The 18,692-nt window shown below is 36.8% G+C and overlaps 1 protein-coding gene across 2 annotated transcripts in view; it reads left to right on the top strand.

Moving 5' to 3' along the window:
• IL18 (interleukin 18) overlaps positions 1–16,792 on the top strand; it is a 29,230-nt gene extending 12,438 nt beyond the window's left edge. Inside the window, exons 2-6 of one of the 2 annotated variants that reach the window (XM_012095263.4) lie at positions 3,654–3,740; positions 4,637–4,648; positions 8,706–8,837; positions 9,646–9,779; positions 12,362–16,792. In XM_012095263.4, coding sequence (XP_011950653.1) covers positions 3,662–3,740; positions 4,637–4,648; positions 8,706–8,837; positions 9,646–9,779; positions 12,362–12,583 — 579 coding nt within the window. In that variant the 5' untranslated portion in view covers positions 3,654–3,661 and the 3' untranslated portion in view covers positions 12,584–16,792. 2 annotated transcript variants of the gene reach the window in all.
• Positions 16,793–18,692: the final 1,900 nt, after the last annotated feature.

Below are 18,692 nucleotides of genomic sequence, written 5' to 3'. Positions count from 1 at the left end.
CAGACATCTCCTTGACATCAGTCTGGCAGTACATATATATATATTTGGCAGTATATATATATATATTTGGCTCTGACTCCAAACTAATGAGACTATGTCAAACAAAAAAACCTTCTGCACAGTGAAGAAAACTATCAACAAAAGTAAAATGCAACATTTGAATGGGAGAACATATTTGCAAATCATATCCAATAAGGGATTAATAGTCAAAGTGTATAAAGAACTCTTAAAACCCAATAATAGCAACAACAAAAAAAAAAACCTGACTTTAAAAATGTTCAGAGAATCTGAGTTGATTTTGCCAAACAAGACATACAAATGGCCAACAGGTATATAAAAAGATGTTCCGTATCACTAATCATCAGAAAGGTGACATCATCTACATGAATAGCAAGTATCGGCAAAAATGTGCAGAAAAAGAAACTCTATGCATTGTTGGTGGAAATGTAAATTTCTGCAGACTATAAAAAAATTAAAAATAGAATTATCATATGATCTAGCAATTCTAATTCTGAGTATTGAAAACAAAAACACTAATTCAAAGAGATATATTCAAACCTATGTTTATTGCAGGATTATTCATAATAGGCAAGATATGGAAAATCCTAAAAGATAATGCTGTTAAAGTGCTATACTCAATATGCCAGCAAATTTGGAAAACTCAGCAGTGGCCACAGGACTGGAAAATTTCAGTTTTCATTCCAATTCCAAACAAAGGCAACGCCAAAGAGTGTTCAAACTACCGCACAATTGCACTCATCTCACATGCTAGTAAAGTAATGCTCAAAATTTTCCAAGCTAGGCTTCAACAGTACATGAACCAGGAACTTCCAGAAACATTTAAGCTGGATTTAGAAAAGGCAGAGGAAACAGAGATCAAACTGCCAACATCCACTGGATCATAGAAAAAGCAAGAGAATTTCAAAGAAAAATCTACTTCTGCTTCATTGACTATGCTAAAGCCATTAACTGTGGATCACAACAAACTGTGGAAAATTCTGAAACAGATGGGAATACCAGACCACCTTACCTGCCTACTGAGAAATCTGTAAGCAGGTCAAGAAGCAACAGTTACAACCGGACTTGGAACAATGAACTGGTTCCAGATTGGGAAAGGAGTACACCAAGGCTGTATACTGTTACCCTGCTTATTTAATTTATATGCAGAGTGCATCATATGAAATGCTAAGCTGATGAAGCAAAAGCTGGAATCAAGATTGCCGGGAGAAATATCAATAACCTCAAATATGCAGATGACACCACCCTTATGGCAGAAAGTGAAGAGGAACAATAGAGCCTCTTGATGAAAGTGAAAGAGGAGAGTGAAAGAGCTGGCTTAAAACTCAACATTCGGAAAACAAAGATCATGGCATCCAGGCCCATCACTTCATGGCAAATAGTTGGGGAAACAATGGAAACAGTGAGGACTTTATTTTCTTGGGCTCCAAAATCACTGCAGATGGTGACTGCAACCATGAAATTCAAAGATGCTTGCTCCTTGGAAGAAAAGCTATGACCAACCTAGATGGCATATTAAAAAACAGAGACGCTACTTTGCCAACAAAGGTCTGTCTAGTCAAAGCTATGGTTTTTCCAGTAGTCATGTACAGATGTGAGAGTTGGACCACAGAGAAAGCTGAGTGCCAAAGAATGGATGCTTTTGAACTGTGGTGTTGGAGAAGACTCTTGAGAGTCCCTTGGACTACAAGGAGATCCAACCAGTCAATCCTAAAGGGAATCAGTCCTAAATATTCATTGGAAGGACAGATGCTAAAGCTGAAGCTGAAGCTCCAATACTCTGGCCACCTGATGTGAAGAACTGACTCATTGGAAAAGACCCTGATGCTCGGAAACATTGAAGGCCGGAGGAGAAGGGGACAACAGAGGATGAGATGGTTCGATGGCATCACCAACTCAATGGACATGAGTTTGAGCAAGCTCCAGGAGTTGGTGATGGACAAGGAAGCCTGGTGTGCTCCTGTCCATGGGGTTACAAAGTGTCAGATACAACCGAGCAACTTAACTGAACTGAACAGGAAACAACATAAGTATCCATCAATGGATGAATGGGTAAAGAAGATGTGGTGTATATAATGGAATCAGTTCAGTTCAGTTCAGTTCAGTCGCTGAGCATCCACCTCCACCCAGGGATGGAGGAGCCTGGTGGGCTGCCATCTATGGGGTCGCACAGAGTTGGACACGACTGAAGCAACTTAGCAGCAGCAGCAATATGAGTTAAGTGTTTTCAACTGAGTTTTAATTTCCTCCTTCTTCTATATATGTTTGGCCTCTAGCAAACTGTGCTAGAAAAAATTTGAGTCACGTCTAAGTATAGGCATATAAACCAGTTGACAACTTGGTCCTAACCATCTTCCTTGGAGGACCAACCATAACAGTCCTCAGGGAGCCATGGACCTCTGAAGTCTAGAGTAGAATTAATCATTTCTGTGACATGGACCCTCCCATGGCCAATCTGGTGAGTCTATGGAGTCCTTTTCAGAATCATGTTTTTATATGCATAAAATTAAATACCTAGGATTAGAAAGGAAATCCTTCCTAATTAAAGAGTTACCAAAAAATTTTTAACAAATTTTAATAGGTTTATATGTGAGTCTTTATTTGTACATTAAATAACAAGATGTCACATTGAAAATAATAACTTCCATATGTTTCAAAGTAGTAATGAGCCATATTTCAAGATCTCTGCAACAATTATAATACAGTAGAAAATATATATGTCTATTAATGATAGTCACAAATACTGTGTATAATACTGTGGTTTGTTTCCTGAAGCATAATGGAAGGAACTGTTAAATTTCAGTTAGAAGTTGGTGAAAATATTTGTGTGGTTTTTTTTTCCCCATCCAAGTTCAAAGATTTCCCAGATTTAGAACCCTTGCTCAATAAACAAAGGTCTGGAAGGATATATACCATTTTGGAGTGAGGGTGGGTGAAGTGGAACAGAGGAAAAGAGCAAAAAAATTCTTAGCATTTTCAAATTCTATATTTGATTTTTTTTTTTTTTACAGAAAGATTGTATTTATGTATTACTTGTGCTAAAAGCATAACATAGTCCAGTCCAGACTCCAGATCAAAAGCTCCTCTGCCTCAGAGAGGGAGCCATCAAGATGCAGAGCCCTTCAACCTTCTCCACCTCACCCCTACTCCAGGCAGAAACACCATTTTTAGCATTGCCTTGCCTTTAGCACTTTGACAGTGAAGTCACAGTCTTCAGTCTTTCACTCACAGAATCCCGTGGGTTGTAAGGCAGAGATGGAACCAGTCCCTAGTTAAAGGACAGGATTAGATGTGTTTCCTATGTTTATACTGATAATATATGTATATTTCTCACAAAATACCGGAATAGTAAATCAGTTCAATAATGGACAACTTATCCTCCCTTTATAATACCGTTTAATGAGAATATACTTCCGTTATCTAGATTTCAAATATCTAATGGTTTGCAAGAGTACATTTGAACACATGCATTCATAAACTGAAGATTCCTGTCATTTATTAAATGTCCAGAGTGTTCAGAAATTGGAGGTAGAACAGAACGAGGCTGTAAGTGGTAAAAGATTCCTTTTGTGTAAAATCACTACCTTTTGTGTATAATCACTACCTTTTAACAGATGACTGTTTGCTTTCACTAGGCATAAAGATGGCTGCAGAACCAGTAGAAGACAATTGCATCAGCTTTGTGGAAATGAAATTTATTAACAATACACTTTATTTTGTAGGTAAGTTCAAAACAGTGGGCCAAATACAGGGTTTAGACACATGTATTCAACTAGAGTTTGAGCAAGCTCCAGGAGATGGTGAAGGACAGGGTAGCCTGGTATGCCGCAGTCCATGGGGTCACAAAGAGTCGGGCATGACTGAGCAACTGAACAACAATTCAACTAGAAAATATGTTATAGACAAACTATTAAGTCACTTGTTTTTTGTTACCAGATTCCATTGTAATATACACACTTCCCTGGAAAAAAATATTGGGCCTCTAGAAATTAATCGTAGTATGTCCAAGGTCCCAATACTTTGTCCTGCCACCTCTCCCAGCAATTAGTTCATAGTAGCCCACCCAGAAGGTGGCTGCAGGTGCATGCATGAAAATCCCACTAAATCAGATACGTTTGGGTAATACAATTTCCCAAAGCAAACTGGCAAATTACATAAGAGATATGTATCTTAAATCTAGAGTTCTGTGAGTTATTTTATGTAAATACGTTTGACAAATAAAAACAGATTCTTACGATTAATCTTCCCTGGGCAAGTTGGGCTTCACTTGAAAGCCTCATAGAAAATTCTTTGGTGACTTTCCATCAAAGCAATAAATTTAAGATTAAAATCTATCACTTTATAAAATTTCTTTTTAGCTACAAATTTAAATTTATGAATCCGAGATTTAGGTTTTATACCTACCATACCCAAGAACATACCAAGTCTAATTAGCTTCATTTTATGGAAACTTTTGGATGATTATATATTTTTATGGAGGCCAGCAAAGGCCATAAGCAGTAAGATATGGGTTTAAGAATACAGAGGGGCAGAAAAGAGTAATAAAAGGGTTTGTGAGAGGATATTCTGAGTTTAAATATAGAATTAACATATTTTGTTTCTTTTTTTCCCCCTTTAGCTGAAAATGGCGGTAAAGTATAACTTTATTTCTCTTTGCAAAATAGATAGCTACTTGAGTAAACATCCCACAGACACAGCCATAATACCATTCTCAGCTGATAGAAACTGATACCAGTCTATTTGAGAAGCTAATATTCCCTCAAAGGAATGTGTACTCACTAGCACTGCCTCGGAATAAAGACGACTATAAGGGATACAAAAAAGAATTTCCAACAAAATATGTTTCTCCCAGCTTAGGAAATTCTCAGCTATTAGAATCTCCAAAATAGACCTTGCCTGTTATGCAGATCCTGAGATTAGCAGAAAGTCATGTGTTCTCTGGTGTATAGAGGAACAGGGTACTGAAGAATGAGAACTGTTGCCTAAAATCAGGAACATCTTCCTTCTTCAACCCTCCCCTTCAGAATGGTCTGGAAAGAAGCCTGGCAGGTTCCCAGGGTGCAGGCAATTCTGGAAGTAGTGGAGAAGGGGGAGGGTAGAGCAAACAGACCAGTGAGGTTGAGTCAGTAAGTCTTCCTAAGAAGTGAATGTACCCAACCCTTGTCCCTCTGGCATTCAGAGAGGCTCATACCCATATAAAGCCTATGATCTCCTAACAGACCCCCGAATTATTAAAGGTCACCAGTTTCTCATACTTTTCCTTAAAAATAGCACTTTCCCCATTCGTAGTGTGATTCCTACTAGACCAAAAATAGAAAACAGGGACTTTTGAAAAATACTATTCCTTTAGGTTTCTTTCTCTAGATTTATTGCGATACTATTGCCATATAGCTCCTCATGTTTCTGGAAGATTGCTCTACACCTATTTACTTGATTCAGCAAGTACTGGCATTTGTATCTCTGGCACTATGTTAGGCACTCCGATACAGTGGTGAGCAAAACACAGTTCTAATGGGAGAAGCAGGCCCATTAGGAAGGCAGTTGGAATATGGAGTGTTAGAAAGGCCAGGGATGCTATGGGAGCACATAGAAGGGCACCTAACTTAGTCTAGTAGATTCTGGAAGGGCAATTTGAAGGAGGGACAGAATTGAAAAGTCAATAGGGGTTAGCCAAGAGAAGGTATTCTGGGCAGAGAGATGAACACATGCAAATATCAAGATGCAAAAGAAAGCATGGCATATATAAGGACTCGAGTTAGTCAGAATGGGAATAGAGCAGCAGTAGAAAAATAATGAGAGAGGAATGAAAAATAGGATGCAGATCCATAAGTGTCTCTTATTCTGATATATGGAATTTCAGCCTTATGCTTGGGTTTTGGGGATTCATTAAGCACAATATGTATGATGTAGGATACAGATTAGTTTTCTGTAACAAAGAGATCCCAAAATATAGTAACTGGATAAGATAAAAAAAAAAATTTCTCGTGAATATAAATCCAAGTAGGCAGCAGTTCAGTATTAGTATGGCTGGATACAGCCGGATGATATTGGAATCTAAACTTTTTCTTTTTCTCTTCCATCATCCCCTAGTTGTTGAACTCATCTACATACTTGAAAATCTTCATCACACTTTCTGAACCTATATCCCAGCTAGCAAGAAAGTGTTCAAAATAAGAGGAAGACAGGTCCACTCTTTTCAAAGAAAGGCTCTATTTAGAAGTTGTAAACATTAAGTCTACTTATATTCCATTGACTCAAATTTAGTCATATGGCACAAACTGCAAGGGAAATATGGAAAATATAAACTTTATTCAAGGTGACCATGTCATTCATTAAAATTGAAAGATAACATGATCATATCTCTGAAGGTTAACTTTAGTTAAGATTGAATTTTAATTCCTTCTAGCTTCTATTCTATAAAGAATTGCCGTGTGGACAATAAAAGGGGGATGCCAATTAAGAGGCTATTATTGTAGTCCCTTTAAGAAATGATGATGACATGAATTAAGATAGGCACAGTGGGGTGCCATTGAAGAGCTGTGAATGGATTAAAAACAAACGTGGAAAAATCAATAGGACATGTATTTTGAAGGGGATGGAAAGAAAGAAAAGATGATGCCTATGTTTTTTCACATAGGCAATCTGTACTATTCAGTGAAATAGGAAACACAGGAGGAAGAGCAAGGTGGAGAGGTTTGAGAGGCAAAGAGGAAGACAGATGATCTTCCTCTTTGGTGAATGATGATCTTATCAGTATGACTTCCTAGTGGAGATGTCCAGTAGATTTTTGGACATGTGGTTCTAAACTCAGGATAAAAATTTGAGCTGCACATGATGTGAGAGACATATAGAAATGTCATCTGGAGCTATGAGAGTAACAATGACAAATTGGAGGAAATGCGTAGCATGAGAAAGTAAACGTCATGGACTAAACTCTGAGGAATACCTATATTTAAAGGATTCAGTAGAAAGAGAACCTAACAAAGAACAGAGCAGAGTAGCCAGAGAGGAAGAAGAAAACCAGAGAATGCCCTGGAACCCCAGGAGAGAGTTTCAGGACGGAAATAATAGGCACTATGTTGAATTTTGCAGCCTTGAAAATCGATAGCCAGAAAGCATCTATTATAATTAGCAACAGGGAGTTTGGTGATCTTGGTGAAAGCAGTTTGATGGAAAAATGGAGCCAGTGAGTAGAAGCTTGCAATGAGTAGAACTGTGAATGGAAAGTAAGGAAATGATACATACAATTCTTACCAGAAGCTCAGCTACTACAAGGAGGAAAGAAACAAGACAGGCTTTAGAGTGGGATTCTGTTGATGGAGGTGCTTTAAATCTCAAAATGAAAAGCTTTATGTTGTTCTGATTATAAAAATATTTGTTTATAATAAATAATTCAGGCAATGAAGATTAGAAAATTAAGAAAAATTAAAACATGAAAAAACCTCAAAATATTCATTGCTATTATTTTGATGTTTTATATATATATTAATAAAATACCATACTTAAACTTCTTTTTCTAATATAATATACATAGACATCTTCCCATGGCAGTTAATAATTATTTTAAATTATAATTATACTAAATTCATGATAATTCATAGTAAGGAAATATCAAAATCTATTTAATCAATTCCCAACTGATGAACATTTAAGTTGCGTCCAGTTTGTTTTTATTATTAAAGTCATCCCATAGGGACTTCCCTGGTGGTTCAGGGGCTAAGCTCCACGCTCCCGATGCAGGGGGCCTGGGTTCAATCCCTGGTCAGCAAACTATATCCCACATGCCGCAACTAAGAGTTCCCACAACGAAGATCCTACATAGCCAAATAAATAAAAATTTTTAAAAAGTCACCCCATAAACATTCTTGTAGAGAAATATTTACATGTTTGTCTGCTATTTCCTCAGGATAAAATACAGTAAGTAAAATTGCTGAGTCGATGGAAGAGAGGGAATGATTGATTCATTGAAAGTAGATGTTACACACAGATGAATTTGGCCTTAGATACCAGAAGAGGCCCCCTTTTCACATATCCCTTGAGACGAGAAGGGTAGAGGAAATAAGAGGTGATGCCCTAGTTAAGTTTGTAAGTGAAGTAGCAGGAAATCATTTGCTGAAAGTGAAAGCAGAGATGATGGTGTAGAGATCCTGAGGATAACGAAGAAGGCTTCAAATTGCAGCTGTGGACTATGGAAGAGAATGTTGAACCAGAAAAGAAGGTTCGTTATAGCACCAATTTGTACATTTGTATGACTGGTTACCAGCAGTGCATTCAGCAGCCAGGTTTAGAGTTCTGCAGTGGAAAGACAAATGAGTTTGGGATTTAAGACAGTGGCAAAAGGGTATAAATGATGAATCATGAGGTCCAGGCTGCATAGAGAAGGAAGGGAAGATAGGAAGAAAATCAAGAGTCAGGAAAAAGTGAAAGAAAAGTATTAAGAAGACTAAAAAGATAGAAGATTGTGGTCAAAAGCAGGATATTCGAAGATTTAAAAAATAGAGTGGTTCTGAGTAATAACATGAATCAAGGTGCCCCTGGAAGTCCATTTAAAAACACTGTACAATTTTACCTTAGCTTCTAATACAGAAAATTGTGATTGTTATTAAAAACTGGAATGTGTAGTATACCTATTTGTAAACTTGGGGAAAAAAAATTTTTTTAATGAGATTTCATGTGCATTTTAGAAGACCTGGAATCAGATCACTTTGGCAAGCTTGAACCTAAGCTCTCAATCATACGAAATTTGAACGACCAAGTTCTCTTCATTAGCCAGGGAAATCAACCTGTCTTTGAGGATATGCCTGATTCTGACTGTTCAGGTATTTTTAATATACATTTGTAAATATGGAAATAACAAGCTACTTCTTCTTATTCCATTTAACTGCTTACATTTTCTGTGATAGACAGTAGCTTACATGAAAAGTCATAGTGGTATAATTTCACTGACAAGAAACTTTATAGGGAATCCATATTTTTTAGTTGGGCTGAAAAAATGGTGCAATAAAGATAGTGCTAGGGGTCACACTGTTTGAACCTATCCTTGAATCATCAATCCCTTCACTATAATAGCATTAACTCTATGTGATCTTCATTGAGTTGGATCCTTAATATCTGCTGGTGATAGCTGAAACTGCTGATAACATTTTCAAAACTAAACATTAAATATAAATATATAAGACAGACAGTAAGTCTGTCTCCCACCAGAAATTTAGAGTGCCTTAGAAAATGTATAAGTTTACTGTGCCTTCCGGGGTATGAATTTCAAATATGAGACTTTAGGCAGAGTGGGAAAAGTGAATGGTGCACTCTTGAAAAATGCTGAATTTTTATCTTAACAGATAGAGCTTTAATATTCTATTTAGTGTTAAAAGTTAAAGACAATCTTTTAAAATTCAGAATATTTCTAACATACTTTAAAAAGCTGCTGTATTTGTATTTTAATACATACTTAAATATGTTTTAAAGAATGTATGAATCACTGTATATAGTCTCCTGCTAAGTGGCTGAATCTCAGAGTATGGGATTGGAAATGGGCCTATTAAGGATTATCTTTTGACTAACTCCCTTAAATACTTATTTGCAAAAATTCTTCTAACTAATGTTCTTATTTATTAATGTTTATTTCAGATAATGCACCCCAGACCATATTTATCATATATATGTATAAGGACAGCCTCACTAGAGGTCTGGCTGTAACCATCTCTGTGCAGTGTAAGAAAATGTCTACTCTCTCCTGTGAGAACAAAATTATTTCCTTTAAGGTAAGACTGACCCTTAATTTGTTTTAGTCATATTTATGTGCAAAATTAGAAAGCCCAAATATCCCCAGTCCCACCTTTTGTCTGGACAAGAATAGCAAGAAGTAGAGAACCATTAAAATCATTACTGAAAATTGTTAAACTCTTTAACCTACTGTAGTAACATCATAGTTTTTTGGAGTTTGCCATAGGGAAAGAGGGTCTTCAACACTTGTTTCATAATCCAGGTCTTCTGAATAATCAACCTATAGATAAACAATAACAGAATAATTTATGAATTATTTTATTTTAAGAACTACATGTGGTTTTCCAGAATAAGTCCTGCTGCAAGGAATGAAGTTAATAGTTCTTCTGTAAATGCTCTACTATATAAACTATGATGATAATATTTTAACCCCTAATCATTTTGTTCCTGCTTCTTAGCCTAAGTCTTGATATAACCTTGCAACATAACATTCAGTTGATATATATTATTTTTAATGTTAATCTAAGTGACCAAAATTAATAGGATCAGTTGTAAAGCAATGGTATGATGAATCTCAAAGCCAGATATAAATTCTTTTTGGCCACTGCTTTTTTCTCTATTCTCCATCATTATTTTTCTCTATTTTTTTCATTATTATTAAATAAACAACCAACTATAGATATAGGTTGACTCAGAAAACTTTCCTCCCAGTGAGAGCAGCCAGGGGATGCTCACATATTGGCAGTATTTCAAAAGGGAATCTCATGTCATGAAGACTTTCTGAGTGGAGATTTGCCAATAAAGAACTACAATAAAGATCACCCAGTTCCCACTGAAAGTTAAAGTAAAACCTTCACAGACATGCAAAGGAGCAACTTGGGACAGAGGGAAAAGCCACACTAAAATATAATCCAAGTAAGATCAGTGCATCTGTAACAAATAGAGCCTCCAAAAAAAAAACCCTTAGCCATTCCCTTACAAGCAAAGTACCACCCCTTCAAGTGACAGTATGGAATCCCTGTTCCCTGATCTGACAGTCAGGAAGCTCAGTTACTGTAATGGCTTTAGAAGCCTGGAGGTAGACAGACAGGGTGGAGAGGATTAAGCAAGTTGTTACTTAGCAACAAAATCAGAAGGGAAGGAGGGAGATGGCCAAGCTCAAGCCATGTGGGATAGAGGAAAACTAATTCAGCTGCGAGACAGAATCAGAAACTGGGAAAAGCCTGATCTATATGTAAGTGGGGGCTTCCCTGGTGGCTCAGATGGTCAAGAATCTGCCTGGAATGCAGGAGACCCAGGTTCAATCCCTGGGTTGGGAAGATCCCCTGGAGAAGGGAATGGCTACCCACTCCAGTATTCTTGCCTGAGAAATCCCACGGACAGAGGAGCCTGGTGGGCTGTAGTCCATGAGATCACAGAGAGTCAGACATGACTAAGCAACTAACTCTTCACTTTCACATGTAAATAGACTCTTACTGAGCAACTGGGGGCAGTGTCAGGAAGATGAACATAGTTCTTGGCAAATAGAAAGGGAGAACTAGTTTATAGTGTCATTAAATCAGATTCACACTTGTTGATAAAGGACAAAGGTCAAGAGTTATGGCTTTATAAATTCCAGTTGAGAAGTTTAGGGGGGAAATCCAGGTCCTTTCAGGCATCTAAGGAGGATACCAGAATGCTGTTTTGGGTTTGGAGGGCTCTTTGTCAGTCCTTGGTTAGGATCATGAAGATCTTTGCTACCAGAGGGTGAAAATAAAGTTCAAATATTCTACTGGTTCTGGGATTAACATGGAAAGAACCTGAAGAGATGCTCACATTTTCTAGTCCATCCTGAAAAGTATGCATGATGTGCTAATGGGGAAAGCACAGGCAGTACTATCAGTTAAGTGATCAGCAGGGCTATAGTTTCAAGAGATCTAGCCATTCTTCAGAAAACCCCATTCTGCCACTCAGATGTAGGAATCAGCATGTGACCTCCCAGGGCAGGGTCCAGCCAAGAGACAGACTACTTCCAGGACAGAAATTCAAGACTACTATGGAAATGAAATGCTTGGCAGGGAAGCACCAAAAGTTGCTGACCAAGACCTGGAACAAGTAACAGGTCTATTTATAGCCGGTTTCGGTTCTTGTCTCCACTGAAGGAAGCAGCTGAGATTCCTGCTCCTTCCTGTCTCTCTCATAGTTGATTCACAAACTGGAGCTACCCTAGGCTCATGGCTGAAGGTCATCAAAGTCTACAGCTGTGAATGGTTGAAGAAGACAGGAACTGATATTAGCCTAAAAGGGCTGTGGCCTTTGCTAGAACTTTACTTCATCTTGAGCAAATAATGGACTCCACTGAATGGGAAAGGAGAGAAGGAAATCATCTGATGGATATATTGGGAAAAACAGAGGCCTGGACCTAAATATGCATTACATAGTGGGGAAAGCCAAAGTGGTCAAGAAGAATGGAAGATTAGAGATTAAGAGGGAGGGGAGATCAGTATTCCTACATTCAGAGATTTTTTTCTTAATTCTTGAGAATATGAACTTCTTTAGTTCTATACAATATTTCAAAATAAATTGCACATATTCAAATCAGTCATGTCCTAAAAAAATTAAGCGATTTTTTTCTTTCTAGGAAATGAATCCTCCTGATAACATTGATAATGAAGGAAGTGACATCATATTCTTTCAGAGAAGTGTTCCAGGACATGATGATAAGATACAATTTGAGTCTTCATTGTACAAAGGGTACTTTCTAGCTTGTAAAAAAGAGAATGACCTTTTCAAACTCATTTTGAAAAGACAGGATGATAATAGAGATAAATCTATAATGTTCACTGTTCAAAACCAGAACTAGAAATTAAAATGGCATAGTTTGAACTGTCTGAGTTTTTACCTTTCAAAAAGATTATGAGTTTGAATGTGTAATTATAATGATAAAATGAATAATGATCTCAAAGATGTCACTGAAAAATTAATAATAAGCTTTTGAAAAATTAAATTGACTTCCTCTCATCCAGGTGAATAAAATATCTCTATAGTGTAAAAAGAATGAATAGTTTGAAAACACATTGTACAGTGTTAGCTGGAAAATAGATTATATTCAATAGAAATGTTTTGAAACTTTGGGGTTATTGGTCCAAATGATGAATAAAACTGATACTTGAATTTTCTAGTTTTCAATAAGTAATTAAAACCTTAAATGTTAATTTTTGTATTCCTTTCAAAGTCAGGATATCTTTAAAAGTCAGATTGATCCTGAATCTGGCAACATATAAAAAAGGATTATGCAATCTGGTAAAGTACCATTCAATCCAGGAATGCAAAGATGGTTTAAATTTTAAAATCAAGCAATATACCGTATTAATAGGATAAAGGATAAAAACCCACAATCATCTGAATAAATGCAGGGAAAGCACTTACAAAATCTAGTTCATAGTAAAAGTTCTCAACAAACTTGAAAGAGAAGAGAACCTCTTCAATGTGATAAATGGCATCTATGAAAAGCTAATGCTAATATCATACTTTAATGGTAAAAAAAAATGCAAGAATTTCAGCTGTTGCAACTTCTGTTTAACATCCTGCTAGAGGTTCAAGCCAATAAAATTACGAGAAAAAGAAATAAAACATATCCAGATTAGAAAGGAAGAAGGAAATGTTATTTGCAGACAACATGTTTCTAAATGTAGAAGATCCTAAGGAATATATACCCATGTGTTTACACAAACCCCTATTAAAATTAATCAACAAGCTCAGCAAGGTCACAGAATACAAGATTAGTATACAAAAATGAATTGTATTTTTATATATGAGAATGAACAATCTAAATACAAAAATAAGAAAGCAATTCCATTTACAATGATATTACAAAGAATATGACATATAAATAAAGTTAGCAAAAGAAGTACAAGTCTTAAACACTGAAAATTTCAAAACAGTGCTGAGAAAAATTAAATACGTTCTAAATGGAGAGATGAGACATTTCATATTCACTGTTTGGAAGACTCAATGTTGTTAAGATGGCAGTTCTCCCCCAAATTGATCATTATATTCGACTCAATCTCCACCAAAATTCCAGCAGGTTTTTTTGCAGAAGTTGACAACCTGTGCCTAAAATGTATGTGTGTGCTCTGTGCTAAGTCACTTCAGTTGTGTCTGACTGTGACCCTATGGACTAGCCTCCCAGAACCCTCTGTCCATGGGAGTCTCCAGGCAAGAATACTGGAGTGGCTTGCCTTGTTCTCCTCCAGGAGATTTTCCCAACTCAGGGATCAAACCCGTGTCTCCTGTGTCTCCTGCATTGCAGGCATATTCTTTACCTACTGAGCCACCTGGGAAGCAGGAAATCCAAAAGCATGGAATCGCCAAAATTTTTTGAAAAACAAAAAAGTTGGATAATTTTCATTTCCTAATCTTAAAATTTAATATGAGCTACGGTACTCAGAATAGGTTGGTATTGACACGTGGGTAAACATATAGATCAATGGAACAAATTTGAGAGTCCAGAAATAAACCCCTATATTTATGGCCAATTAATTTTTGACAAAAGCAATTTGATAGAAAAGAAGAGTTTTCAACAAATGATGATGGAACAACTGAATATCCACATGCAAAATGAACAAACAAAGAGATGAACTAGACCCTTCCCACTATATTCAGAAATTGATTCAAAATCAGAGACTTCAATGTAAAAACTGAAGTTGTAAAACTTCTAAAATAAAACAGGAGAAAATGTCAAGAACTTTGAGTTAAAAAAAAAAAAAAAAAGAACTTTGAGTTAGGCAAAGACTTTTTTTAGACACAACCCAAGAAGCATGATCTGAAAAAGAAAAAGTTTAATAAATTGAACTTTATCAAAATTCAAAATTTGGGAGTTAAACTGTATGAATGGTGCAGGGGACCTCTAGATAATATCTTTGCAAGGTCCTGTGATTCTTTATTATTCCAAATTTTAAATTTTTTCAAAAAAATTTTATTCAAAAGATGTCATTAAGAAAGTAAAAAAGCAAGCTACAGAGAAAATATTTGTAAATCACATGTATGGCAAAAAATTTGTATCCAGAAAATACAAGGAAGTATTCAATTCAATAAAAAGACAATCCAATTTTTTTAATGGGCATAAGATTTAAATAGAAATTTCTCCAAAGAAGATATACAAATGACTAATAAGCACATAAAATGATGCCTAACATTATTAGCCACCAGGGAAGGTGTATTAGTTATTAGGCAAATGCAAATTAAGACCCAATAAGATACCACTTCACATCCACCAGGATGGCTATGATCAAAACAATAGAAAAAGGAGGGGCAAATTAGGGGTACAGGGCTGAGATATAAAGCACTAGGTATAAAATAGCTAAGAAACAAAGACATATTAATATTATATAGCACAGAGAATTAGAGTCATATCTCATAATAACTTTTAATAGAGTATAATCTATAAAAATGCTTAATTACTATGCTGTACATGTCGTGTTGGAGATGACTCTTGAGAGTCCCTTGGAGACTGCAAGGAGATCCAACCAATCCATCCTAAAGGAGATCAGTCCTGGGTGTTCATTGGAAGGACTGATGCTGAAGCTGAAACTCCATTACTTTGGCCACCTGATGTGAAGAACTGACTCACTGGAAGAGACCCTGATGCTGGGAAGGATTGGGGGCAGGAGGAGAAGGGGACAACAGAGGATGAGATGGCTGGATGGCATCACTGACTCGATGGACATGAGTTTGAGTGAACTCTGGGAGTTGGTGATGGACAGGGAGGCCTGGTGTGCTGCGATTCATGGGGTCACAAAGAGTCGGACACGACTGAGCGACTGAACTGAACTGAACAGAACATGTAAAATTAATATCTTGGGGGGCTCTGAAAAGTATTTATTTTTTAGTTTTTAAATTTTTATTGGAGTATAATTGCTTTACAATATGTGTCAGTTTCTACTGTACAGCAAAGTGAATCAGCTAACATATATCCTTTTTCTTTGGATTTCCTTCCCATTTAAGTCACCACAGAGCATTGAGTAGAGTTCCCTATGCTATGCAGTAGGTTCTCATTAGCTATCTGTTTTATACATAGTATTAATGATGTATATATGTCAATCCCAATCTCCCAATTTATTTCACTCCCTCTTTCCCCCTTGGTATCCATACATTTATTTGTTCTCTATATCTGTGTCTCTATTTCTGTTTCGTAAATAAGATCATCTATACCAATTTTTTCAGATTTCACATATATGCATTAATATATGATATTTGTGTTCTATTTCTGATTTACTATGCTCTGCATGACAGTCTTTAGGTGTCTCTACAAATGACCCTATTTCGTTCCTTTTTATGTCTAAGTAATATTCCATTGTGTATATATACCCTATCTTCTTTGCTGACAAAAAAATCTGAAGAAACAGGAAATCCCATACACTGCTGTTAGAAATATGAAGTAGTAGAGTCACTTTGGAAAGCAATTTTACAATTTCTTACAAGGTTAAGTATAACTTTTTCATATGGCTCAGAAATCCACTGCTACATATCTACTCAAGAAAATAAGACACATGTTTCCACAGTTATACATTAATGTATATATATTAATGCTGTTCACAGCAGCATTATTCATAATAGGCAAAAAGTGGAAAGAGCCCAAATGTCCCTCAACTAGTGAAGAGATGAATAAAATTTAGTAGTGCTGTATTGAAATATCAATACTAATTTTAAAAGTATAAAATACAGATAAATACTACAACATGAATGAACTTTAAAAATATTACATTAAAAAAGTCAAATACAGAAGACTGCATATTATGTGATATTCTATTTATATACAATGTCCAGAAAAGACAAATCTGTCATAACAGAAAAGTAGGTTCATGTTTGCCTAGAGTTGGGGTGGGAATGGGGATTAACTGTAAACAGATATGAAAATCATACTGGGGAGAAGACAATGTTCTAAAATTGGGTGTGGTAGTGGTTGCACAACTTGGTAAACTTCCTAAAACTCCTTGAATTTGTATCCTTAAATTTGGTGAATTTATGGTATGTAAATTATGCCTTAATAAAATTGCTTTTACAAATTCCATTTGATTGAATTTTTATGTTAACTTTTATTATTTTTTCCTTACTATAAAATTAAGACATATTTGTTACAGAAATTTTAGAAAATACCATGTAACAGAAAGAAGAAAATTCAAAGTGCCCATTGCTTCCATCTTCAGACAACCATCTCTGACATCTTGGCATAGGTCCTTAGTTTTCCTTTCTATAAAAACGTGAGCTGAAAAACTAAAAATTCCCTGCCCCTTGATGTAGACAGAATCTGCTATACCTTTTCAATAATTTTTCAAAGCTTCACTTGAAATCTTGGACATACAAAGGGATAGCTTGAACTGAGTCTTGACATAAGGGATGGTTCTGCATAAGGAAAGAGGAGGCTCTGAGAGGGAGAGCACAATGAAAGTTCTAGCTTGAGTTTCCTGCCTTCCCACAAAAAACAGAGTCTACTACAAGGACTTTTGTGCAAGTAATTTATTTTGGATGTAATCCCAGGGAGCAAGAATGAGAAAACTAGGATGAGAAAGGGAATGTGCAAGCTAATATAAGGTGTGTTATCAAGGGTCTCACTATGGGCCTGACTTGTCCAGAACCACCTGAGAAGCATACAAAATGCCTTCCAAAATTATCTCCCTGCAGGGAGGGAGGCAAGGGTATATACCCATAAGCTCCAGACACCCGTTAATCGAAGGTTGCCCCTGGGGATGTTAATCCCCACACTTAGCAGTGCTTGGCCAGGCAGATTTACATGTGGCAGAAAGTGAAAACACACACAGCACACTCAAGACAATATTGTTAGTATGAGCTAGCATGGCACTGTCCGCTGCAGTTACTGTGGAAATCAGAAGTGAGCTGAAGCAATGTGACACAGGACACCAGACTGGATCAAGCAAGAGGGTGAAGCTTAAGTAGAAAGAAATCACCATAGCTGATTCACGTTGTTGTACAGGAAAAACCAGCGCAACATTGAAAAGCAATTATCTATCAATTAAAATATTTTAAAAATCACCAGAGGACCTTTGAGCAGATGTTTTACTTCTTTCTTTCCAATCTATTTGGATTATTCTTTTCCTTATTTTACCATATGGTTACTGCTACTGCTAAGTCACTTCGGTCATGTCCGACTCTGTGAGACCCCATAGATGGCAGCCGACCAGGCTCCCCCGTCCCTGGGATTCTCCAGGCAAGAACACTGGAGTGGGTTGCCATTTCCTTCTCCAATACATGAAAGTGAAAAGTGAAAGTGAAGTCACTCAGTCGTGTCCTACTCTTCGCGACCCCATGGACTGTAGCCTACCAGGCTCCTCTGTCCATGGGATTTTCCAGGTAAGAGTACTGGAGTGGGGTGCCATTGCCTTTTCCAACCATATGATTAGAACCTCGGTAAAATGTTGAATAGAAGTGATGAGAAACAGCATATTTGCCTTATTCTCAATCTTAAAAAGAAATCAATCAATATTTCATCATTATATATGATATTAAGTTCAGTCGCTCAGTCATGCCTGACTATTTGCAACCCCATGGACTGCAGCGCACGCCAGGCTTCCTTGTCCCTCACCAACTCCTGGAGCTTGCTCAAACTCATGTCCATTGAGTCAGTGATGCCATCCTACCATCTCATCCTCTGTTGTCCCCTTCTCCTCCTGCATTCAATCTTTCCCAGCTTCAGGGTCTTTTCCAATGAGTCACTTCTTTGTATCAGGTGGCCAAAGTATTGGCGCTTCAGCTTCAGCATGAATCCTTCCAATGAATATTCAAGACTGATTTCCTTTAGGATTGACTGGTTTGATCTCCTTGCAGTCTAAGGGACTCTCAAGACTATTCTCCAACACCATAGTTTGAAAGCATCAATTCTTCCATGCTCAGCTTTCTTTGTGGTCCAAATCTCACATCCATATATGACTACTGGAAAAGCCATAGCTTTGACT

This window comes from Ovis aries, chromosome 15, assembly GCF_016772045.2.
Source record: "Ovis aries strain OAR_USU_Benz2616 breed Rambouillet chromosome 15, ARS-UI_Ramb_v3.0, whole genome shotgun sequence".
Taxonomy (NCBI): domain Eukaryota; kingdom Metazoa; phylum Chordata; class Mammalia; order Artiodactyla; family Bovidae; genus Ovis; species Ovis aries.
The sequence above is the reverse complement of the archived record's forward strand: the minus strand, read 5'-3'. Positions and strand labels throughout refer to the sequence as shown.